The sequence below is a fragment of the Eretmochelys imbricata genome, chromosome 16, assembly GCF_965152235.1.
Source record: "Eretmochelys imbricata isolate rEreImb1 chromosome 16, rEreImb1.hap1, whole genome shotgun sequence".
Classification (NCBI taxonomy): Eukaryota; Metazoa; Chordata; order Testudines; family Cheloniidae; genus Eretmochelys; species Eretmochelys imbricata.
The window spans coordinates 9478346-9503134 of NC_135587.1; the positions used below are offsets into that span (position 1 = coordinate 9478346).

General features: G+C 51.1%; 1 protein-coding gene across 2 annotated transcripts; it reads right to left on the minus strand.

Moving 5' to 3' along the window:
• Window positions 1-362: 362 nt before the first annotated feature.
• Window positions 363-24603, minus strand: LOC144275933 (ER degradation-enhancing alpha-mannosidase-like protein 3). 2 transcript variants are annotated; one of them, XM_077835561.1, is made up of 20 exons: window positions 24446-24597; window positions 23254-23299; window positions 21364-21464; window positions 20279-20318; window positions 17668-17780; window positions 17015-17168; window positions 16152-16286; window positions 14869-14974; window positions 14203-14300; window positions 13232-13357; window positions 11826-11909; window positions 10557-10640; window positions 9979-10103; window positions 8196-8361; window positions 7154-7308; window positions 6618-6738; window positions 5706-5894; window positions 4638-4803; window positions 3873-4061; window positions 363-2992 (listed from the first exon to the last, which is right to left on the minus strand). In XM_077835561.1, the coding sequence occupies exons 1-20, from the start codon at window positions 24556-24558 to the stop codon at window positions 2898-2900; spliced, it is 2406 nt and encodes an 801-aa protein (XP_077691687.1). In that variant the 5' UTR covers window positions 24559-24597; the 3' UTR covers window positions 363-2897. The 2 variants fall into 2 exon arrangements, with proteins under 2 accessions (XP_077691687.1, XP_077691688.1); XM_077835562.1 differs by lacking the exons at window positions 363-2992; window positions 3873-4061 and adding an exon at window positions 4939-5031 and having other exon boundaries at window positions 4671-4803; window positions 24446-24603.
• Between the last annotated feature and the right edge of the window lie 186 nt (window positions 24604-24789).

Here is a 24789-nt window from a genome sequence, read left to right on the forward strand (position 1 = left end):
CGGTTGAAATCAAAGGTAGCACAATGAAACATTACGGGGTGATCTAAGCTGAATTTTTTTTTCTTTTTGGATTGTCAAGATTTTGACTTTGTCCCAATTCAAGGTAGGGAGAATATTTTGACATCTCAAAAATTTCTGCAGAATGGGAGAACGGATTCCTGCCCAGCTCTAACTGCAAACTACCTCCCCGAGGTTCCATATACTACCAAGCTGCTGACCTTAAAGGGACTAATAGCACTTTGTCTTTCAAAGAAAATGCACCACTAGACTATTCATGCAGCCTCTTCACTGGGTCAGCCAGCAATGTGCTAATTAGCACTGCCTCCCCATGTGTGATTGCGAAATACTGCCATCAAACTCTATCAAGTGTGGATCATATTTAATGGCAGTTACATTACGATGCCCTCCTTAAATCATTATAAGAAGCAGCAACTGCTGCCAATTTTTCAGTTAGTGGAGAAAATTCACTGTGTAGAGAAAAGGGATGAAGTTTGTAGCAGGAGGCTCCTAGCCGTATGACAGAGATATTGTTTCATTAAGGGAGACATGCTGACGGACAAGAAGTGTCTTATCATAATCTGCTGCACAATGAACTGGTGCATCAGGAGGTGCTGCTGAGACTCAGACAGTTCACTCGGACATGGGCATGTTTTCTAGCAGATGCTGCCAACCTTGAGGCAGAGCCCTATTTGCTGTCTTGGGACAGGATCGAGGTGCTGATCTGGATCAGCAGCAGTTACACAATTCAGCCACATTCCTGGAGTCCAATTCCAATGAAGAGTTACATGGTGAGTCAAATCTCTTCCAACACCAGGCTTGCTTTGCTCTTAAGAAGCAGAGTGAAAGATCACATTTAAAATGATGCTGGGGGTGTGGGCTAGCTTGCAGGAATTATCATCCCAGTGTGTTTTTTTGTGGGCTGATTGGGGGAGTGAGTGCAGCTTCACACCTGTAAGGATTGCTGTTGAGGCTTAGGCAGCAGAACTAGGCTTAGGACTGTCCACTGGCAGGTACAAGGGGAAGCTAAAGCTGTTCCAGGGAATGTGACAAAGCTGTGTACTCAGTTAAATTCTGATTCCTAGTGTGAGGTCCTTTACTGTTAAAATGTGATGCCATCCATTGCTGGCAATGGATGCACCAAACTCAGCATTGACCAGGTGCTCTGGCTGCAGGGTTCACTGATCTCCTCTTATTTGTATAATTTGCATTTTTAGCCTGACCTCTACATGACACATGCTGGTCATTTTATATAAAAATATGATGCATTTTATGAAACTAGCACCAGTTCTGTGTATGCAATACAAAGATTTGACTTAACCCTGCTGGTCTGCTTCTTGTTCTGCAATGAGAACTTAAAAACCCTCATTTTCCCACTCCATTATATGCCAAAGCCCAGTGGTCTGGTTTCACACAGCAGTACAAGTCCTTCCTTTGCAATGGGGAAGAGGAGCAGTAACCTGGCTGGGGCGCTGTCTGAGTTAAATGTTGTTTTAAACTAAATGTAGAGAAGAGTGCTTGACCACTGAGGCTGGGGAGTCACCAGTTTCCCACTTCACGCAGTGGAAATAAACACATCAGTTTCCCTTTCTGGTTACCAGCTGTCACCACAGGGCTTGTGGTACGTTTAAAACACAAGCACATTCCCATAAAGAAGGCTGTCCCATAGAAGAGTCCTAGTAAGACAGGACTTGTCTTTTGCACAAACCCTAAACCAAAAGCAGTTGGCAACACATTATATTGAAAGGGCCCACACAAGGGATGTTTAATTTGCTGAGGCCAGTTCCTTTACAACATCACTTGTCCCTTGCGCTCGTGAAATTAGAGCCCAAGTCTGACTCCCATTAAGAACTGAAAGTAAAGTGCAGATTTCAGAGGCCCAGAGTGAGAGAAGACTGCTTCTCTCAGCCACCACCTAACCAAGCAGTGCCCTGCAATAAGAGGATGTAGAAAAGTTCTCAAATAGCCTTTAAACTACAGTACAAAAATGGAATTCTCAGGCCTCCCTTCCCAGAAGGGAGAGGAGGGGAGAGTTTAGTGATTAAAAACTTGTATAAAGGGCATCACAGAACTTCAATGGCAGTTTTCTCCTTCAGGCAAAAGTTTGATGCACTCTCTTCCTCCCACCTGTTAGTCAGTACCAGCTGCTAGCTAGAAAGGCACTATAGATCAGCTGTAACAATTTGCCAAGCCTAATGATTAGGTCTTTGAGCTGGCCAAGTACCCCCTTACTTGCTTTCATACAGTTTTGGGTTCAAGTCCTAAAAGCCTGTAAAATTTCAATTAGGCTTTTAAAAAGCCACACAGGCCATTTAATCCCTACTGTTTAGTGAGCCTCTGACACTTGAATTTCTAGCTGAAGATTTCCTACCTTTAAAGTACCATAGAGACAGCAGAGCGTAGCCCGTGCAAGTGACACGGATAGTGAAAGTTAAAGCTGGGCTTGTCTTAGCTTCTTTGGTACAAAATCCCAAACTCTTTGTTTGCAGTAAGATCAAGGAAAGGGCTACAGCTCTCACCTCAGAAACTCTTTCACTTGCACATTAACAAACCAACAGTGGGCAACAGCTTTCTATTTCACATTGGCCCTTAGCATCACTAACAAGTTTGGCACAAGCGTTAAATAATATAGAGATGCTACTGTCATGACTCATTCGCACTCTGGCTAGCAGCTAAATGCCACCTTTCCCTTCCTCCAAATTACAAACATGAAAGTTCCTGAGGTTTTTGGCAACTGGGTTTCCACCCTGCAAACTGTGACTCGTGCTCTGCAGTAAACAGTAGGAGTGCAACACTTCTGCTTTTTCCATGCTGTTGGAGCAGCTTCCACAGGAGGGGTCAGGACATCTAGCTGCTGGCTGGCCACTCGCCTCCTGGACAGCAGGCAAAGCAACCTCAACTCATGCTTGGTCTGGAGCACTTGTCACCGTCCTGGTGTGGGTCTCTGTGGCTGCCTCGTGCAACTGACTTGCAGAAAAGGGCTGGGCTGTTTTTTCTAGAAATTTAGAACAGTTAAAAGGGTGAAGGTTTTCAAAGGACAGACAGGAGCTGTTCAGGGTGGCTCTCATTCCAGTACCAGCCCTGGCGTGAACCCCTTTCCAAACACGTACAGCTCCTTGAAGGACAGAGGGGACCAGTGTGATCATTCTCTAGTCCGCCCACCTGCATAATCTGATTCTTGGGTCAAGGCTAATAGCTTCGAAGGGTCCTGTACAGCTCCAGATGCTCAGGGCAGGTTCAGCTAAATGTGAGTGAGTGGCATTGCACCTCCAGGCACCAGGTCACAACACCAGTGGTGCAAATCTGTCCCAGCCAGCCCCTCCCCCATTATCATGGTAGAGGGGTGGCTGGGCCAAATATGACCAGTGCTGTGACCATGGCAATGCCCGCTGCAGGGTGAGGGGGGTGGTGCAGTGCAGAGTCCACCCCCAATCTCCCCAGGCAGGATCTGATACCCTCCCTGCCATCAATGTATTTACTGGGTTGCCGCAGGCCATCAACAAAGGTTGAAAATCACTGCACTAGACTCTCTCTTTCAGAAAGACATTCAATCTTGACTGAAAAAAAATCCACTACAACCCTTGTTCTAAAGGTGACCTGCCCTCACCGGTAAAGTTTACATTATTTCCCCCCATGAATTTGGCTCAGTTCTACTTCCAGACATTCTATCTTGGACTTACCAAGATCACTTCTGTTATAATACTGCTAATTAACAAAACCCTCTCCCCCGAATTGAGGAAGAGCCCAAATCAATAATCCAGCAAACTGTCCCTGGCTGCAGTAACTGGGGAATCAGTTGGCTCCAAAGTACTTTTGCTCTTAATTCAATCTCCTCTTCCATTTCTCAACTCCCACTATGGGTTGGTTTCTCTTACCTTCACCTAGGAACATGGGTTTAGTGGCCAGAAGCACATCCACATTACAATGTTGGGCCAGTGCATCTAAAAGGACTTGCCCCTCCTTCTGGAAGAGGAAGACAAGGGGGATGACTATGTCACTAGTGCTTCCATCTCCCACCATCTGGAACAGAACCATCTTCTCACTGCAGCTGCCTTCAGCATTGTCTACAGAAAGGGAATAAGAGAGCCCATTTCAGGGTCAGAGCTGGGAGCATTCTCCTACTTCAACATACTGTCACACTCCATGCATTGTACTGAAGTGCTGGCTGCTTATGGGGCAGATTTGGTCTGACCCACAATTTTAGGCTGGTAGGACACTTGGAGGTCACTTGTTCTTACTTGTACTGACCAGGGGGGAGCAGGGCTCAGATGCCAAAGGTAACTGCAATTCCTGCCCCCATAAGCCACAAGCAGTAGGCACAAGCCTGCAGTATTTTTCTTTACATCAAAGGACAGGTACACATGGTACCTCGGTGAGCTTTTCCCCTCTAACCTCCATCGAGCAGGCAAGGGTTTTGCAATAAACAGACACTAAAGGTGCCCAATGCTCTTCTGGTGCAAGCCCCTGTTCCCAGCCCCAAGAACAAGCTTTTGCCCCCTAGAGAAGAGCTTTTGCTCCCAGCCATCTCCATGACCGCATCAGAATACCCAATGTCTCCCAGCCCCCTCCAACTCCTGCACCAGTGCTGTATGCACTTGAGAAGACCCAACGATGGGGTAATAACAGTGCTCGAGACTCACCGATGAAAATCACCCCCAAAGCTCCTGCTTTCTGCAAGTTCCTGGCTTTGGCAGCAAACATGCATTCACCTCTCTGGGCCAGAGCCACTTTCCCTTGCACCGCCTCCCGGTTGGTGATCGCTGCACAGGCCTGGTAAGGTTCACTCAGCACTAAGCGTCCTTTCACCTGCAGTGACACACACACAGATAAGCTCTTACAGCCAGGCCAGTCCCTCGGGCTCAGTGTTTGTAGCGCAGTGAGGGCTGTAACCAGGGCTCACAGGCAATACAAATAATCTATAACAATGGGCTATTTCTGTACCAGTGAGGTTGTTCCAATTTCCTAGGGATACTGCGGCTCAGGAATGGTGTGAGATGCACCAGTCAGCTTGTTGTGTAGGATCTCTACTTCATCCTTTTCATATAAGACAGAGGGTGCATTTACCACTGTAGAGGCAGCGAACAGCTGAAGTAAGGGGTGTATACACCTTGCACGGCATAAACAAGACCCCTAGGCTAGCTCCTCTCTCTGTGCAAACCCTCCTCCCCCATACCATCCTGCCAGTTCCCAAAACCATTTGCATCATGCATTGGGTTGTGGGCCTTGGCTTCTCCTCAGCACAAGTTCACAGAGATGAGCCCATGTTGCAGCCCCTGTGGGCTATTAACATGGACCTAAAGAGCAATTACAGCTGCCCAGGACGATCCCCAATCTCTGCCTGCAGGCTTCACTCCTTGGAGCAGGAATGTTGCTTCATTTAAAAATAGATCAAACTTCTGGGCAGAATTTTTATTCACCTGATTTTTATTATTATTATTATTATTATTTTAATAAATCCATCCAATCCAGGAGCAGAAACAAGGCCAAGTGATTTGGTGACCAATCACATAGCACCAATAGTGAACACGCAAAGCAAACAATTTGGAAAATTATTCAGCGAATCTACCCCACATGCGGTCACAGAAAGCCAGGCTCAGCTGGGAAGCCGAGGGGGCTTTCGGTCACTCAGCTCTAAGGCCCAACAAGGAGAAGCAGGAATGGTTAAGACACAACCTGGCCCGGCTTTTAGCAGTGAAAGAGTCACCCACCCCGTGTTCCTGTTTGGTCAGGTCCATTCCAAACTGGGCTGGTCCAGCGGTGAGTACCATTCTCCCAAAAAAGGGGGGAGAAATAACTTGGACAGCCAGCGGGGAGACGCCTTGCTGCTCTCCTGCAGGTGGGTCGACCAGCTCGGTGATGAATTTCAGGCTGAAGAGCCCCAGGGGAGAAGCTTCTTGCTGCAGAGGGGGAAAGACAGCACTGTACGGGCTCTGGCAGGCTAGTCTCACAGAATAACCACGCTAGAGCCTTCAGCAGCACCAGTGGGCGCTCCATCCACCTTACAAATTACAGCGTGGAGCCAGGGGAGGGGTGCCAGGGCAGGACTGTAGCGCAGCACAGAGAGGGGACTGTGCCACAGGCTCATTCTGACCCCGCTCCGGCTCAGCTCCCCCAGAATGGAGCAAACCCTCCTCACATATCCCCCAGGACCAGCAAGAGGTTTAATTAGCATATCTGTTAGAGATCCTTGGAGGAAAACAACACTACATGGCAGTGATGGACAAAGCATTTGGAAGCCTGACTTATGTGACCACCAAGAGAGCTGCAAAAACTTGGCCACTTGATAGAGTTTGGGCTTTAGACATTGCAAGGAAACAGGAGGAGGATCCTTTAAAGCAGTTGTTTGAAAGGCAGACTCAGCTGTTGGAGGTGATCTTGGGGCAGGGTCTCATTAACTTCCCTAGCAAGGGAGAGCCTCCAGCTGTTCACATACAGCTAGCAGTTCACAGAGGAAATGGTTAGTCATGGAAGCAGCTCAGCTGCAGTTATCCCTACGAGCAAGCAATTACGCAGGCAACTGGAGCTGGGAGGAATCATGCCAGGAATTCTCACACTGGCCTTCCAAAGTGACCAGCAGCAGGCAGAGCACGTCTGCCACGCACAGCGCACTGGGCGCTCACCTGGTGTCGGATGCCGGTCAGCTGCACGCTCCGGTCGCCCAGAGGGAGCAGGGTCAGTCCCATTCTCTTCAAGATCTCCAAGGGCTCCATCCTGGTATCACGGAGCGGGAACTCAATCCCCCTGAGGGAGACCAGGACCAGCCATCAGAGTCAAGGTGACAGCAACACAACCCGTCCCAGAACCATGCAAGCCCAGGGTCCAGCAGACAAAGATCTAACAAGATCCAACATCTGGAAGTTAAAGCTAGACAAATTCAAGCTGGAAATAGGGTGTCAATTTTTAAGGGTGAGTGGGATTAGCGAACAGACCCCATTACCAAGGGGTGTGGTGGATTCTCCATCACTGGCAATTTTTAAAACCAAGATCAGTTTTTTCTAAAAGACCTGCTCTAGTTCAAACACAGCTATTGGACTTGAAGCAGGAATTCATGGCGGGAAGTCTTAGGTCAGACTAAATTATCACAGTGGTCCCTTCTGGCCCTGGAATTTATGACTCGACAAAAGCCCATGGGAGTTACACAGGGGTTGCCACACACCTGAAGAGTGCCAGGCGCTCTGCTCCTGGTTGCAGCAGCTGCTTGTGGGCATCCCGGATGGTGCGGGTGAAGGTTGGGTTATTGGGGAAGAGAGTCTGCGCGCTGGGGCAAGAACGGGTAAAAATCTCCTCCTCTCCATGGCCCCTGTGAAACATCTGCAGTGAAAGAGACAGGGACCGATTTCTTCTCTCCTCTCGTGCAGCCCCTGCGTTTGTATGAACAACGGTCCAGCACTGACTTTATCCTCTAACACTCAGCAAGGGACCGGCAGAGCCGCTCAGCCACTCCAGTGATCACATCAAGGCCCGTGGCTTGTCCCTTCTAGTTCTGAAAATCCATTAAAAACTCAATGTCAGATGAGCTCAGGCACGTGGAACTCACTGGTCAGTGAGTGTCGTGTGTCCCCGCATCCCACAGTGCCCCATTCACAGAGGATGAGTGTCTCTGGCAGTTTAGCTCAAGCTGTACAGATCCTCCTGGCTGTTACCTGTGGAGGGGCAGCATGGCCTAGCGTTATGACACCAGACTGGGACTAAGGAAAACCTGGGTTCTATTCCCAACCCTGCCACTCGTTTGCTAGGTAACCTTGGGCAAGTCACTTCCCATTCCCAGGCCTCAGCTTCCTCCTCTTAGAGAGTGAGAATGATACTGATCTGCTGAGGAAGAGCACTAGATATGAAGAGCTCAGTGGTATTATCCCTCTGTGGGGTGCCACACACGCATTGGCAGGGGAGGGAAGCCCTGGCTGCACAAACACCAGCCCCACCCCGATGTTTCATAGCAACACTGACCACGTTTTAAAAATAAAACTAGATACAGCAGTAAGCTGCCTAAGGGATTCAGAAACCCAACTCCTATTGGAAATTCTCTCTCTCTCAGGCTGGGACCCAACACAGCTGGTTTTAAACCTTGAAAAATTACCAGCCAAGTTGACCGCCTCCTCTGAAACCAGCCATGTGCCCTAGAAGTCACAGACGCAGTCATAAGCTGCTGTGAAGCTAAATACGCCCCGGCACCCTTAAGAAGCCTACGGCTGACGTACAGTCACGTTCCTGGGGCAGGGGGACCGGGCGGTGGAGAGCGACAGGGGCAGCAGGTGGGCCTCGGTGGTGAAGATGTAATCGTCAATGTCTAAAGGCAGATCTCGCTTCTCTGTGAAAAGCAAGTAGAGGTACTTAAACATCTCGGCCAGGAAAAAGGAGTCCATCCTGCATGACAAACAGAGACAGGTGTGAGAGGCTGGGCCTGCTGAGAACGAGGCAGCAAGAATTGAAAGAGCCTGTAAAAATGTATTCACGTCCCTAAGAATCTCTGGGGAATCACGTCAATCCTCTTTGCTTTGCCCTGTCTTGAGATGGCTGGGAAAAGCAACCCCGGAGGTCTTCCCTTTACCTTCAAGACTCACATTGCTGCTGCGGAAATGCTACCTTGTCACTTCATACAGCAACCCCCCCAGGAGATGGTATTCCTACCTCCACTGCAGACAGAGAACACATAAAGGGACTAGATTGTCTTTCAATCCAACATGGCTCAGAACTGACCGAGGACTACTTCTCTCCAGAGAGATTCGGACCCGTTTGCTACCCTTGTCCCTCCCTTCTGTTGGCTTCCGTGCATCAGTCATTAGATTTAGACTACGCAATCTTCAAGAGAAATGGCCACATCTTTATGTCAGTGAAGCACTGCATAAGCTCACACCTCTAGAAATTTCGCTTTCATTAAACTAGGGTGCCCCGTGGAATCGTATGAAGAGGAGGGTGGAGGTTATGATCTTCAGATAAGTCTGAGACAGACTCCAGAAGATTAACCTGGTTTGGCCAAATTCAGTTCAGCACAGCTGCAGGGCAAGGCAGTTCTGTTCCAGTGTTGTACTCACTGGACAAGGCTTTAAACACTTCCTTCACAGGGTAGTGACATGGTCACTGTGAGAGCACAGCGGGACTCACACACACTGCACCATCCCCACACGCACCGCTCAAGTCGGTATTAATAACTAAGTGTTCCCTGACTAGCCAGGACAAGAGGGAAATCTCCTGATTTCCCACCACATCAGAGATCAATCAGGACAATAGCTATGAGACCAATAGGTTGTCCTGTGTTGGGTGGCTTTATTGCTGGTGATGGGGTTTATTGGTAGCATTCTAACTTACTTCAGTATAACGTATGTCGCTCAGGGGCGTGAGTACTCCACACTCCTGAGCGACAGTGCTCAGTGTAGACAGCACTATGCCAGCAGAAGAGCTTTCCCCCATCTGCTTAGAGCGTCTTCACCAGACCCACTCCAGTGGTGCAGCTGTACGGGTGCAGCGCTTCTGGTGTCGACTAACCCGAAGGTTGTGTCTACACAGCAGCTGGCAGGTGTAATTCCCAGTGCGGGCAGACATACATGCGTAAGCCATGCGAGAGCTTGCACCAAAAAACAGCAGCGTGGGTGGCAGCTCAGGCTAGTATGTGCCCAGGGGGTCAGGCAGGATTTGTACCCTGATCTCGCTACAATGTCTTTCCACTGTCAAGAAAAACCACCATCATCCCTCTCTACTTCTGGGGGGAAATGAAACCCAAGTGCATTAGGCTCCAGTCCTGCATCTGAACCCCTGTAGACAGCCCCCATGTCATTGGTGCACAGGTGCAGGGACTCACCAAACAGCACTCACCCACACAGCTCCAATTAACCGATCCCAAAGATATGGCCCATTGACCCAGGACCTCCCATACCAGACACCAGCTGCATGCCCATAATTCCCCACGGGCCCATCCCACTCCTGGTTAGCCCTACCCCATGCCCGTACAGTGCTCCCCTCTGCCCAGAAAGGAAGGGGGTTTACCTGTCCTCATGTCGGCCCGTCCGTACATCCTGCACCGCCGCAAAGCCGCAGGCCACCCGGGCATACTCGTTCAGGCTCTCTACAATGGACTTGCCCACCTGGAGGTAGTAGGGGTCTCGGGTAGCCTTGGAGAGAAAACAATTGCAATTCAGTATGCCACCAACTTGCTCTCTTCCAAGCACAGTGAAGTCCAAGGGAAACGGTGGCTCATTCACAGATGGATATGACAAGTCACTAGCCGCAGGGTCAATCCTGGATTGCCATCCCTTAGGGGAAGGGAGTGAAGAGATCCAAATCTCCACTCCCTGTGAAGAACACTCAGCCAGCTAAGGGATCTGACCAACTCTCACACCCCAGCCGCTTTAGAACAATGACTTCAAAAGTCAGCCTGGAATAAGAGCAAGTCACCAATCAGCCAGGAGCTGCCACTGCATGCTCTTCTCTCCTCCAGCTACAGCCTGCTCTGGGAGTGATAGCAGCCTCCGGCCTGATACTCCTTTGCTGCTTCTTTGGAGGAGTTAAACACATCCACTTTCAGCTTGTTGGTGTTTTCAGCCAAACGACGGGACGGGACTAACCTTGTACAGGAAGTAAGTACTCTCGGCAAACTCTGGCCGCAGAGGATGCTGGGCCCAGTACACGGCAAAGTCGGACGTGAACGCCTTTAACGAAGGGAGAGAGCAGACTAAGATACAAGCTGCCATTTTCACAACAGAGACACTGAGGGCTTGTCGACATGGAGATTAGTGCGTGGCAAGCCACTACGTAAGTCTACAGCACACTAGCTTACCGGGCACTAAATGGCCATGTGGACCCTACTCCCATGCACAAAGAGTTCCCTAATACTCCCGCTTGAAACGGCAGTACGTCAACGCGCAAGACCCTTTAGTGCATGAACAATGCATGTTCAGACGCTGCCAACTGGGGGCCCGATGCAAATCCACTGGAGTCAGCGAGAGTTTTCTATTGACTTCCACCGGCTTTGGAGCTAGTGAGGTGCAGAGATGGGAGAAGAGCGTGAAAGGCCGTAGGGCCTTTTGCTTTGGCAGCTAAGGGCATTTCAATCTAGAGGCTGGGAGGAGTGTGCTAGAGTCCAACTCAGAAGGGGCCGCGGTTACAGCATAGTTATGAAAACCATATAAAGGATTAAAGGTGCAAACGCTTGAATCTCTGTCCCGGGTCCTGGGTCACTGGGGGCCCGATGCAAATCCACTGGAGTCAGCGAGAGTTTTCTATTGACTTCCACCGGCTTTGGAGCTAGTGAGGTGCAGAGATGGGAGAAGAGCGTGAAAGGCCGTAGGGCCTTTTGCTTTGGCAGCTAAGGCCATTTCAATCTAGAGGCTGGGAGGAGTGTGCTAGAGTCCAACTCAGAAGGGGCCGCGGTTACAGCATAGTTATGAAAACCATATAAAGGATTAAAGGTGCAAACGCTTGAATCTCTGTCCCCATATTGAAAAGCCCACAGATGTCAATGGGAGTTTATCTATTGACTTCAGTAGGCATTGGATCCAGCCCCTAATCCTTGTCATGGAAGCTAGAAAGAGAACACAGGTGAAGGTTCGTAAGAGTCTGCAGCAAGGAGCATCAACTCCTGGAATATGTCTGCCCCTGGCTGGGCATCTCTGGAGCGGTCATAATCCCGCCCCGGCACCCTCTGCTCGGTGTTGCAGTGACGGGGTCACTCAGCAGCAGAGAGGATACTGTGCCTGGTACACAGGGTGAGAATATGGGAGGCTGAAGGAGGGAGGGATTTTTCCCTCCATCACAGCTGCTGGGGGGCCGCACCCAGAGACTGCGCCCAACAAGATAGCAGTGCAGTGACAAGGGGAAGCAGCTCGTTCACTCACCTCCGGGAGGAATTTGTGTTGCTTGGTGACCTGGTACAGCATCTCGTGTGTCTCGATGGCAGGCTTCAAATCCCCCCTCAGCACCTGGGGGCAGACAAAAACCCTTGTTTCTCTGGGGCACAGCACGGTGATAAAAACAGCCTCAGGGCAATCACGAGGCATCAGAAACGCTCCCAGCTCATAACAGTGACAGCCCGGATCGCAGTGAGGAGGAGAAGCAAGATCCTTGCTTGGGGGTGATTTTTATACAGCACCAGCACACGCGCGTTAGTGAATTTAGTGCTAGTCAAAGATGCCGGCTGGCTGGCACTGTATGCACAGGGCAGACACAGCAAGGCAAGGGCTGTGTAAGCTGCACTCCTATTAGCCCACTAATATGACTTACCCCTTGGGGAGGGGGCAGCACTAGGGGGTGAGAGAGGATTCCAGTCTAGTCCCATTCAGTCTTTGGCCTCACTGCTACCACCCAGAGGCCAACAAAGGGAGGAAGATACTTAGTGCCAGCTACATGGATGGTGGGGTTTGCGATGCAGAGAGACAGCCACAGAAGCTGGGCTGAGCCTCCACCAACTCATTTCACAAAAAGGTTATAACTCTCCCACATCAGCCATGATACACCTGCTACTGCCTCCTAGCCTATACCCTGGGGAAGGAGGGAAGGTATTTCAGTTTCAACCACTACCACCCTGTCCCACAGCCTATGTCCTCCTGGACACATTTCCCTGATTCACCTTGGGGTGTACCCTTGGGCCACCACCGAGCCAGGCTGACTGGATCAGCCAGGGCCAGAGTGTTTGACAGATGAACATTTGGAAACATTTCACCTAGCAAGATGGCTTGCAGCACATGTCTCCAGGAGCCCCAAACCTGGCCCCAGGACCAGCTTTTGCAGGAACACAAAGGTTAGGAGGGAAGGAAAAGTGGTTAGGGCACAAGCCTGCAATTTGGGACACCTAGGTTCAATTCCCAGCTGTGCCACTGACTTGGGTAACCCTGGGCATTTATCCTCGCTGTGCCTCAGTTCCCCATTTGTACAATGGGGATCCTAGCACTGCTCTGCCCCGAGGCATGGGAGGCTAAATACACTGAAGACTGTGAGGCACGTACATGCTATGGTAACAAGGCCAGATATGTACCTGAGCACAGAACGCTGGCTCATGACACATCAGCTAAAGGCCGTACAAGCGCTGAAAAGCAGAACCGTCGGTTAATTTCAGGCAGTCCAATTGGGTGAAGGCGCCTACCCCACTAAAGGACCCTGCCTAGCGCTCTTTTTACATCAACGCACCTTTCACAGTCCTGCACCTGAGCACAGCCCCATTCAAACCAACAGCTGGTGTTTATTTGTCAGAGCCCCACGCCACACAGCACTGCCGATCCCCTTCCGCCCAAGGCTGCTGCTGTACCTGGAGGCCGGGGAAGAAGGCCAAGAGGGAGTCCATCCAGCTCCGGATACTGACTGTGGGATTGTGCATATGGACGTTGAGCAGGAGGGGAGGCTGGCTGATGTATTTCATTATGGCCACGTAATGCTAGAAAGAGATGGACACAAACTCTGTTATCCAACCAGCAGGGAAGAGCTCTCTGTAACACAGTAAGATGGCAGGGAGCAGCAGAGTAGGGAGGGCTTAGAAAGATCTTACAATTCAATAGGAAGGCTCCTCTGTGGAGAACTTGGGAATCTGGGACCATCTCTGACAACGTGCCTAAATAGGTCAGTCACAGGACACTGTGGGCATGTCTTGTCCACGCTCACACAACTCAAACGATCGAGCAGGGCTGGTTCCAGCTCAGTCTGAAGAAACATTCGCCTAGTGGCCAACAGCCAAGCACTGATCATTTCTGCCACCAAGTCCTTATGAGCAAGCGGAAGAGCATTTGCTGGCATCACCTACACTAACTGAGGAGAGGCTCCGAATGCTGCACGAGCCTCCCCAACACCTCTCTCATAAAGGACACTGAGCTCTGCATCCTGTCAATGAAACGGGGGCTCCAAAACTGGCACTTGCTGGAAAGAAAGCAGCAATGTGTTTGTGGCAGCAGAGCGATGCACCTCCCCCCAGCGCTGGCCACAAGTTCCTACCCAAGCGCAGATGAGCGAGGAGGTGCCAGAGTGGCCTGCCAGCTCCTGACCACCTGCTGCATGCCTGGCATGCTGCCACTGGCTGCTAAGCAGAAGCCATCAGCAGTCACTCCTGTGAAAGGAAACGGATGCAGACAGACTGCGCAGCAGAGGGTCTTTCATTGGCAGGTCAAGCTGGCCTTGCACCTTCAAAATGGATTCTCAGATGGAAGAGGGGTTAGGGGAGCAATGGGCTATCTACCCCGTTCCTCCAGAGGGGAACAGAAAGGAGAGACCACTACCCTGTGTACTCACAGCGTTGAACCTCTCCAGGTAGGTGTCGTCCCCCAGGAGGATATACGCCTTCATTAGGTATTCGTAGTAAGAGTCTATCCCGGCTCCGACGCCGCTGTCTAGGGAAAAATCACAGGCAGGGAAGCATGGGAGCCTTACCCAGAACAGGCATCCAAGAAGAGAAGAATGTTGCAGCCTCCTTTGCCCCGTGTGTCTTGGCACCGCCCCTTGGGGGTCTACGCCGTACTGACACCCTCACATCTCCCCACCAGCGCTGGCCAAACCGTCAGCAAGGCCAGTCTCCGGCTACGTCCCGGCACTGACGTCGAAGAAGAGGAGGAGCATTCTTCCCCTTCCCAGGGCGGCGCAGGGCGAGTGGCACCCACCTTTGGCGCGCTCCCAAACTCAGCTCTGCCCAGGGCGAGCTGGGACAGTGCCACAGCAGGGAGCTGCGGGCTGGCAGGGGGGCACTGGCTCTGGGACTGCCAGCGGGTTGTTCTGGTTCCCCACCATCCACAAAAAGTGGTGGAAGGCCATTCCAAAGCACTCCGGCACAACTCAAGCCCTGCCACTGCACCAAAGTGCACAGGAGACTGCGGTACCAGCCGACACATCTCTGCCCCGAGGCAGCCGCGTGACACTGGGTGTCCCTTCAGGCCCCCAGCTCCGAGCCTTGGAGTCACTTACCCCTCCGGACCCAGTCCCCATTATGAATGTTGATGACCGTCCCCACCAGGTCGTTCCCTTTCTGGCGCTTCTCCCAGAGAACATCCAGCGCTCTCCGAGCGGTGTCCTGAGAACAGAGAGAGGAATGAACGTACACAACACAGTCTTTCACCCTCCCCTCTACCCAGGAACATGCAGGAGTTGTTCCTATGCCATTCCTTACACTTATTAAAAAGACCCACCCTACAGAGCGAGGGGACAGCATTGGGGACCAGGCCCTACAATAGGGCTCAGGAGCTTTGGGCTCTGCCATTAACTGTAAGCTTTGACACTTCTGGCTTTGCCTCAGTTTCCCCACCTGTAAAATGGGGGTGATAACACTTCTCAAGCCCATGGGGATAAATCTAGCCCTGTATTCCACGCACTCAGGTTCCACTCAGAAGCAGAGACATAAAATAGAATCATCTCCCCCTTCACGCCCAGATTGTTCCCCTCCTCCCACCCCGCCCCAGTTTGTTCCTACTGCTTAGCCAAAGCAACGTCCATTTCGCTAAATCCTGCACAGTGCTCTGGGGTGGCATATAGAGCGCTCACTGATGGGGGGAGCACAGCACAGACCAACTCTACGCTGGGCTGCCTGCCTGGATGTTTTACATCTCCCAGCTGCCCGCAGTACCAACCAGCGCCAGGCAAGGGACTCCATTTACAGCCATCCCTCAGATTCCAGCAGGGCAGCAGGAGGGTGAGCAGATGTCCTGATATTATCGGGACCATCCCAATATTGCGGGCTTTGTTTTATATAGGCTACCAATTACGTCCTCCCCCAGGTCCCAATTTTTCACACTTGTTATGTGGTCACCTAGGTCAGGGTTATGCGGGATTGCTCACTTGCCCACCCTCCACCCCCATTTAGCCTGTAGATGAGGATGGAGCTGGGATTCTGCCGACATGTGAGTGGATGGGCAGCATGAGGTCTCCATTAGGCTGAATGCACATGGCACGGGGCCTGTGGATTCCCAGTGGCCGTGCGACATAGGGGCTAGCGGAGAGCAAGGGGACGGATAAGCAGCAGCTGGAGGGCTTGACAGAGCGTGTCTGGCTCCTGGCATTGAAGGGCTTTGCCCCATCTCTGTGCAAGTACACGTGAATCAGTGCAGACCACGGAGAGGCACTGTGAAATGAAGGGCCCCCCACATTCTGGGCTAGCTAACCCAAGGGACTCCACCAGGTCTGCACAGAGGATCTCCTCAGGCAGGAACGAGTCACAGCCGTGTGCTTTCCCCTCGAGCTTCCAAACCACTTACTTCGAAAACAGTCTCTTGTGTCAGGCGACTGAGGGCAGCAAACTCCAAAATCATAGTGCCAGCGCAGGCCGTGCAGGTGTCCAGCTCGGTGCCTGTCCGGGAGTTCGGACTCAGGACCCCATACTTTAGGTTCACCTGGATGGACAGACGCTGCCTCAGTTTCACTGGGTGTTTTCCCTCATACTTGTCACATGCGGCAATGAGGTTATTTTACTTCGGTGCAGCACTCTGTCCTGCAATGCTTTACAAAGCATCTGCCAAAATGCAGCCACCTCTGGGGTGGAGGGTAGGAATCAGCTGGCATGCAGCACATTGCATCACAGCAAGGAAAGGGGTATTCTGGCCAAGAACTTGGGCCACACATGCCTTATTGTCAAGGAGATCAGGAAACCTTTATCACCCACACAGGGCAGGAAGGATTATAAACAGCCATCTGGAAGTGCCCCTCTCCCCCCCATAAGCTGCATGGAATCTGTTCTACCTCCTGCAGCAGGACGCAGTGGTCCCTATAGCTGCAAGGAACTTGGGTGCCTCAGATGTGAAGCAACAGCCAGGGCAATGCAGAGCCACCTTAAGAGAGAGCTTTGAACCCCCTTCAGTCACTCAGATGTGCTGGGATTATGGGGCTGCCAAGAAGGGTCAGCCCCACCCCTGCCCACAACGCCATCCTGGGCATCTGAGTCAGAGAAATGGCTTGTCAAGGTGGGTAGCACTCAGCGGGAGGCTCTGGGGAAGCACACAGCCCGCTGGGACCCACATGTGGCTCCAGACCCCACAGACCTTATTGATGCTCTGTTGTGTCTGTCCACGCCAGTTCACACAAAGCTTCCCCTCGTCCCAGCTCAGATCTGCCATTCCCTTACCCTGGGGTACGGCAGCCCGCTGGTGGTGTTGAAAGCAGGCAAGAGACGGTACCCTAAATCCCGGGCCAGGTGCAGGAGCTCATCCTTGTACCACTGCAGCCGCTCACCTTGTGCCTTCAACATGTCGGCCATGATGTGACCCCCCAGCAGGCCCCTGCAGGACAGAGGGGGAGGAGGGGACAATGCAGAGCGGGGTCAGGCTGCTCAGAGGGACTCTGCAAGTTGAGATCCCAGATGGCCCATTTCAGGAGCTTGGCGCTCACTTTCCTCTGCTGGGATGAGGAGACGCTAGACCAGCTGGGCCCCTCTGCACCCGCCACACAAGGCCCAGAGCCTGTGGTGTTGTCCCCACTCTCCACCCCCATTGAATCCAGTGTTCACACAGCAAGCAGCTTTCCCCCTCTTCCCCAGAGCCACTTCTGCACCCTCACACACCACCCAGATCCACTGCACCAAAGAGCCGCGCTGCAGTGCATCCGACAGAGCCCAGGCTCACCGGGTGGGCAGCACATGCCTGGGCAGTGAGCGGAAGGGGACAGATGGGGGGGGCACAGCCTTGGGAGTGCAAGACGCTGGCTCAGTGCTCTAAAGGACTGCACAAAAGGGGCCCTGCCTGCCAGCGCCCAGGGCTCCTGTCCCCGCCTGGGGCTCACCCCAGCACACGAATGTTGGTTTCAAAGACAGAGACCACCACGTCGTTGTCCAGCCGCACGTCCAGGACCACCTTCCGCACAGCGTCCTCAAACTCATCCAACTTGTTAAGGACCTGGCAGCAAGAGCCATGGGAGAGAAGAGATTCGGGTCAGTGACATGGGACCCTCTCCACTGCCCTTGTGAGGTGTGTACAGCCCCTAGCACACTGCTGGGTGCTAAATAAATGACAGTCACAACAGCAATTCACTGATTGGTCACGTTCCAGCTCGGCGTCACCTACTCGGACACGCCGTTTCAGGGAAAGCTGGACCTTCCCATAACCCAGCAGATCCTGGTAATTTTGGTGTACTTATGTACACCGCCCCGCCCCAGGGTCCACCTCCCAGATCCCTGGGAGGCAGGGCAGTGCTGTTTGGGGAAATGAGACACAGAAAGGCTTGTCCAAGCTCACACAGGCAGTCTGTGGAGGAGCGGAGAATTGAACCCACGTCTGCCAAGTCCCAAGCTAGCACCCTAACTACTAGGCCATCCTCCCCCTCAGATTTGCTTCTTGGCTCACTATCTCAATGTGGGCATCTCAGGTCAACATTGCCAACAGTAGCAGGAGCAGGGACTAAACAAGCATACGAGGGGTCCCTGGGCTGCCAACTCATGATTTCACTGTGAGTCTCCCAATATTTGCCATTTGTTATTTTGTTCTGTTTTTTTTAAAAAAGCCTCTGATCCCAAATTCAAGTGATTATATCAGAATCTCAGCATCTTTTAGAGAATAGAGTTCCCAGCCGTCAGAGAGAACAGCTTCAACCCGTGGCTTGAGTGCACACTACAGGTTTAAAACCCAGAAGGCAAAGAATAAGAACCCACACTTTATACTAGAGTGCTTTTAAAAATCCCCTGATTTCATGGGACCTGACTCATGATTTTCGAATGCTCGGGGCGAGCAATACCAGTGGGTGCATTGTGGGAGGGGCAGCACAGCCAGAAGGACACTGCGGGCTCTGGAAAAGCATGGCCAAGAAGGGAGGATGACTGCAAGCTCTTTGGGAGAGAAACTGTGTTTCTGGTCTGTGTTCGTACAGCACCTAGCACAATGGGGCCCTCACCCATGACCGAGGTGACTAGGACCTACCACAATACAAACACACACACACACAAATAGGAATAGATCAAGGTCGCTAAATAAAACCAGGATCGTAGAATAGACGACAGGATAAGGAAATACACAGGATATAATGAAGGGAAAAAGAAGCTGAAGATAGACAGAAGCAGGGAAAGGAAAGCATGCCCTGAATTGATCTCTACTGCATCAATCAACATAGAATCTAGGCCGCAGAAAGGGGCTCTGGGAGAGAAAATTAACTGAAGATGGGAACATGTTTTGAATGAACGGGCATTAATTTTTCTGTTCATCACTAGGGGGAAGAATGCAAAGAGTAAGATGCATTAACAGAGAAGGAAAAGAGGAGGATACGAGACACTAATAAATTATGGAGACAAACAGGGGGAGGGGAAAATCAGGGAATCTAGGCTGTAGCACCTAGAAGTCTCAGCTGAGATCAGGGCCCCATCGTGCAAGGCATCAGACATATTAATAGACAGTCCTTGTTCCAAAGAGCATAACAAAGAGTATGTCCAGGAAGGTCATTTTTCATTTTGATTATATTCTCTTTTGTAAGCAAGAAGCAATCATGCTAAAATGTGAGATTTCCTGGATTTAACTGCATTGCTTTCAAACACATACTGTCTGCTTTTATCTCCACGGAATACATAAAGCACAAACACTAAACCCTGTACACAACACAACACTACTGTTTATCCCCATTGTGCAGTGGTGGAAGCTAGGGTCAAGTGACTTGTCCAAGGTTAGACAGTCAGTAGCAAAACTGGTAAGAGAACCCAGGAGTTCTGAACAGACCTGCATGAGGGTTTGCTGATCCAGTGGTTCTGGCTTTCATTACAATCCTGAAATTTGGGGCAGGTTTGGCTCCAGAGTTCCACAGCCTTTCGGCAAGCGTAAGCCAAGACCTGGTCTGAGAAGAAACCCAAGCAAAGCTTGGGAGTGGGTTCAGCAGTGATTCACCTGCAATGGCTGGGTTTGTTTAGCACTCAGATGAGCTATGCCTGGGGGGTGGAGGGAGGCTGTGTGGACTGGGATAGAGAGAAAAATCAAAAGTCTGCATGAATTCCTGGGCCAAATCTGTTTTGTGCACTAACACTTGACAATGCTCCAGCCACTAGACAATACTTCCTCCTGTGTCCTATTGAAAACAAGTCTCCCCACTCTAACCACCACTGAAGATGCCCCAAGAAACTCCTGATCCTAGGTATATTTTAATTGCACTTTGACCCCAAGCTTGCCCATCAAGAATGTGAGAGAAGCCCTACAGCTTTAAGGTCAATTCTTAGCTTGAAAAGAAGCAAAAACAGCAGAGGGAAACGTACAGTCCAATACACAAGAATGAAATGGAAACCCCTCTGTGCCAGGAACTCAATCTTGCTGTTGACAGATACCAATGCCTGTAAATGCAGACACCACTGAAATCCAGCTCAACAGATCTAAACCTGCCAAATCCCCAATAAACTGGTCTGAGAAGCAGATTGCTGACTTACCACAAGCGTATCCAAAGTGTCAATTAGAGTGAGGGAAAACCTACAGATTTAAATGAAAAACAAAAACAAAAAAAACACATTTTAAATTCTGATGAAAATTAGGTCTTAGAAAGTGAATTGGACCAGTTAGCTGAAAACACATAACACGGGGCAGATTTTCTGACCTTGACACTTGCAAAAAAATGCACTTGTACAATTTGTGCCATTATTCACACAATTATTGTAACTGTGCACACAAATGGACACAACCATCTGTGCATGCCACTTGCAAGGGCAAAAGCAATCTTTGCACTTGCAAATTAGATGTATAAATATTCATCTATAGAGTCTCCTGAAAATCTGACCCATGATATTCTAGCTAGAGTAGGTCAACATTTTTATTCAACTTTTATTTTTTTCCCTTTTGATTGAAATGATGTGGGGTTTTTTTGGTTTTTTCCCCCACCCAAAACACAAATCTCTGCAGTAAGTATCCATTTTCAACAACTTTTTTCAGGTTTTCACTGAAAAACCAAAAGTGTCAGCCAAACCTGAAACATTTTTGATTGCTGAAAATGTGTATTTTTGTTATTGTTTTTTTTTGATAAACAATATTGTGCAGAAAAAAATTCCTCAGAATTTTCTGCAAGAACAAAAACTGTTTCCTGACCAGTTTCATTCTGTCCCTCCTTGGTCATGAGGGGGAGAAACAATGCACTTTAATGGTGGAGACTGACATTACAAATAGCACCTCCACTTCCCCTCTTAAGGATCCTTCCAGCAGAAGATCTGAAAGTATTTCTCAAACACTAATGAATTCAGCCTCAAAGATCCCACGACATGGAGTAAATATCACCATCATTTTACATGTAGGGAAACTGAGGCAGTGCTGTGACGTGATCAGCTCTTGGTGACACATCACAGCAAGCCCAAGTGTCTGAGCTGGGAATAGAAGCCCAGATTCCCAGTCTGCTGTCCTAACCACTAGGCTACTTTGTAATACATATAATCAGAAAAGCCACAAAGGAATCAGAGGACACTTGCAGCCAACAGGTGCTCCGCAGGCTGTAGTGTGAGAGGAGGAAGAACCCATCTTGCACACTCACTTGCCAAGGGCGTCGTCAACATCCCCACGACTCGGCTCCATCCCGCGCACTCGGCCCCGACAACTCAAAGGCATTAGCTCATCTGCAGGATACGCGTGTTTCTGTACAAGGGGAAATACCACAAGTGCTCAGTCGCTAACTGTTGACTTGGAAAGTCTCTAAAGACTGTAAAGTGGGCCGCTTTTGAAGTAAACTAGGCCCTTTGCCATTCCCGCTGCAGAAGAAATGCCTCTTGTATTAGGCTGCTTGTTCCTTGCTCTACAGTTATGCACATGCCTTATCAACCTCTATCCAGGACATGGGAAGCAATGCAAACAGCTGCTTAGATCTGTGCGGCACTCATCCAGATCCTACATTAGAGGAGGGCTAATACTTTGCCAATATAAAGCACCTAGCCGAGGCTGTCGAGGGCTTTGCAAACGTTCACTGAAATCCTGGAGCTCCTACTCAGACAAAACTTTCAACAGCAGTCGGATTTTGCCTAAGTTAGGAGCGAATGAAAACCAGGGGTGAGGATTTCAGTATTTAGGTCTTTAGTTATGATTAGCCCCATTTTACAGAATGCGGAGTGACACACAGCTAGCTCATCAGTGGCAGAGCTAGGAATAGCATGCAGATCACCTAATTCATGCTGACTGCTACACCATGCAGTCTCCATAAGAAAATGTAATATATATATATCTCCAAGCAATTCTCACAGTCAAGACAGTTACCTTAAATTCTAAGACATTTAGGTGAGGGGACATTCGGAATTCTGGACAAACTTAGCCTAGCCTCGCCAGCCACAGAAGCTCACTATGTGAGCAAGAGTTACCCTTTGTTCTCATGGACAGCCGCCTACTATCTGCTATCCCTACTCTAAGCACAAGGGATTAAGATGAGGAAGGTTTCCCTGCTCCATTTGCAAGTCTCCTAGGGTTGGATGGATTCCAGCCAGCACCTGAAAGTTGTCCATGTAGGAATTTCTTTGGTGGAGCTTTAGACCTGGTCTACACCTAAAACATAGGTTGACCTAGTTATGCCACTCAGGGGTGTGATAAGTCACACCCTGAGAGACGTAGTTAAGCTAACCTAAGCCACAGCATAGACACTGTTAGGTTGGTCGATGGAAGAATTCTTCTATCAACCTAGCTTCTGCCTCTTGGGGGGCTGGATTTACGACCGTGACAAGAGAAACCCTGCCACTGGTGTAGCAAGTGTCTATACTACAGCGCTGCAGATGCAGCGCTTGTCACATAGGCATACCCTTAGCGTTCACTGAAAGAACGGAAGGGGGGGTAGGGAATTTCTCATAAAGAAGGCAGCTCTCTTTTTGCCAACTGTGACCCTCTGAAGGTTAGAATGGAAACAGAAAAGACCAGATAGTGTGTGGCCATGGTATGGCGCTTGGCGGATACAAGCAGCTTTCCAGCCTCCTTTATACCCATACAAGAGCCCAGGGAATGGAAGACAGGGTCTGGTCCTTCCTGCCATGCATACACCACTCCAAAAGAGGAGGGAAAGGTCTTTGCCCCCCAAACTCCTCCATACCATCCTAATGGAGACACAACCCCTCCCAACTCTACCCCGGGGTTGGGGCAGCTCAGCATCACTCCCTAGCTTGGCCATAGCCTAGCCCCAAGAGGAGAGTAAATTCAGGGGAGTTGGGGTGTGAGTGGCTGCTGCACCTGGGCTGCTTCCCCCATGTTTCTGTTTTAAAGAGGGTATTTTTGGTCATACCGCGAGACTCTTGTATTTTTTTTCTGCAGTTGTAGACCACCCCAAGCTACCGGACACGCTGGAGGGAGGGAAAGCTTCTGGGTAAGTAGTGTTAGAAGAATAGACAGGACCTTAGACTCAGAGTTTTGTCCAGAGACATGTGAGCAAGAACGATATAAAACTACTAGTTACCATGTAGCTGCCGTACGCGTGGTCAAACATCTCCACGACCTGGTCCCTGGAAAGGCAACAGCAGAGAGACAAAGGGAAGCTCGGCTAGCACAGAACTGCTGACCACTGCCATTGGGCAGTCCCATTGATCAAGAATTCTGTGACTTCCGTTTCAAAGCAGATGAAACGACAACAATCCAGCCGCAATCGCTGGCCTGTATCTAGAGCATTTTATTAAGTCAGTGCTCAATTACTGGTCCCCTTCCTTTTCAACCATCGTCATTAGGGTAAATTGTGTACTGAGCCGAGAAGGTGCCCACTCTCCATTGGGAAATCTAAACTGGGCAGACCATGTGTTCAACGCACAAGATGTTCCAGTGTACCCTAGAGAGATCTTTTGGTTCACATGGACATGTCTTCATTTTTACCAACGGCACCCTACAAAGCTCATTCCTTACTCCAAGACAATTGGGGGTGGGGGGGTGCTGCTGGGAGCAGGGAGGGGATTAGAGTTTTTAAGTTGTTTGTCTTCCTGGTGCTGGGTTATATGAAATGGCTCTGCTCCACTCAGGCTCATTAAGGATGTATTTTCAAGTTAGGTCAAGCGTTCCTAGAGCGCACGCACTGGTGCAAATCGATTGCGACTCTACGCCCTTTGGGTCGGGGGCTGTCTCTCATTACGGACATACACAGCGCCTTGCACACCAGAACCCCAGTCCTTGACTGGCACCTCCCTGCGCTACCATGAGCTTAAGTCATCCTTCTTCAGCAGGAAACTTGTACAATAACCACCTGGACCTCCCGCCTATCCCCTGCGTCCTGACACAATTTTCACCGGTGGGTGGCGGAAACCAAACTTCCCCCACCAGCACTTGTGTGGCTGGACGTTTGCCGACAGGAGGGGGAGTGGGATCCAGCTTTCGTGTTATTTGGGGCGGGCGGGCAGAGGAGGAGAGACAAGCTGCTTCGCGCAGCTACCGGCACCGGGGAGCCCCCCTGGGAGGGAGCTTTTCACACCTGCCCCCAAACCCCACCAGTTACAGCAGCCGGGGCTAAACGAACCCAACCGGACCAGCCCCGCAGCGAGCCCCGGGCAGGGGGTGGGGGCGCTGCCTGCCCCCCGGGAGGGGGATTCCCGGGTCCTGGCTGGGGCGGCCCTGAATCCGGGGGGGGGGGGGGGGGGGGGAGACAGACCACCCGCGGCTGCTCTCACCTGAGCTGGCTCCTCTCCGCCGCCCCCAGGGCCGCCGCCCCCGCGGCGAGGGGCGCCCACAGCAGGGCCGCCAGCAGGCCCAGGGGGGTCCCTGGCGCCCGGCCGCCGCCCATGGTCGCCTCCGCCCCGGGCTAGCAGGAGCCGGCACCCCGGCGACAGCGGGCCCCGCGCCCGGCCATGCCGCGCCCCGGCCCCGGCCCGCGGGCTAGTTACCGGGTGACGCCGCCCGCCCGCCCGGCCGGGCCCTGCCCCCCGCGCCGCCGGGCCCACGGCTCCGCCATGGCGCCCGCCCCGCAGCCCGCCTCAGACCGCGCCCGCCGCCGCCCCCGCAAGGCATGCTGGGA

Excerpts from the sequence above, each read along its gene's own strand:
- LOC144275933 (XM_077835561.1), bottom strand. The coding sequence starts at position 24,558 with ATGGGCGGCGGCCGGGCGCCAGGGACCCCCCTGGGCCTGCTGGCGGCC. Across the intron at positions 14,975-16,151 it reads CACAAGAGACTGTTTTCGAA|GACACCGCTCGGAGAGCGCT; the intron begins GTAAGTGGTTTG and ends CTCTGTTCTCAG. Across the intron at positions 2,993-3,872 it reads ACCCATGTTCCTAGGTGAAG|AAAAAACAGCCCAGCCCTTT; the intron begins GTAAGAGAAACC and ends CTAAATTTCTAG.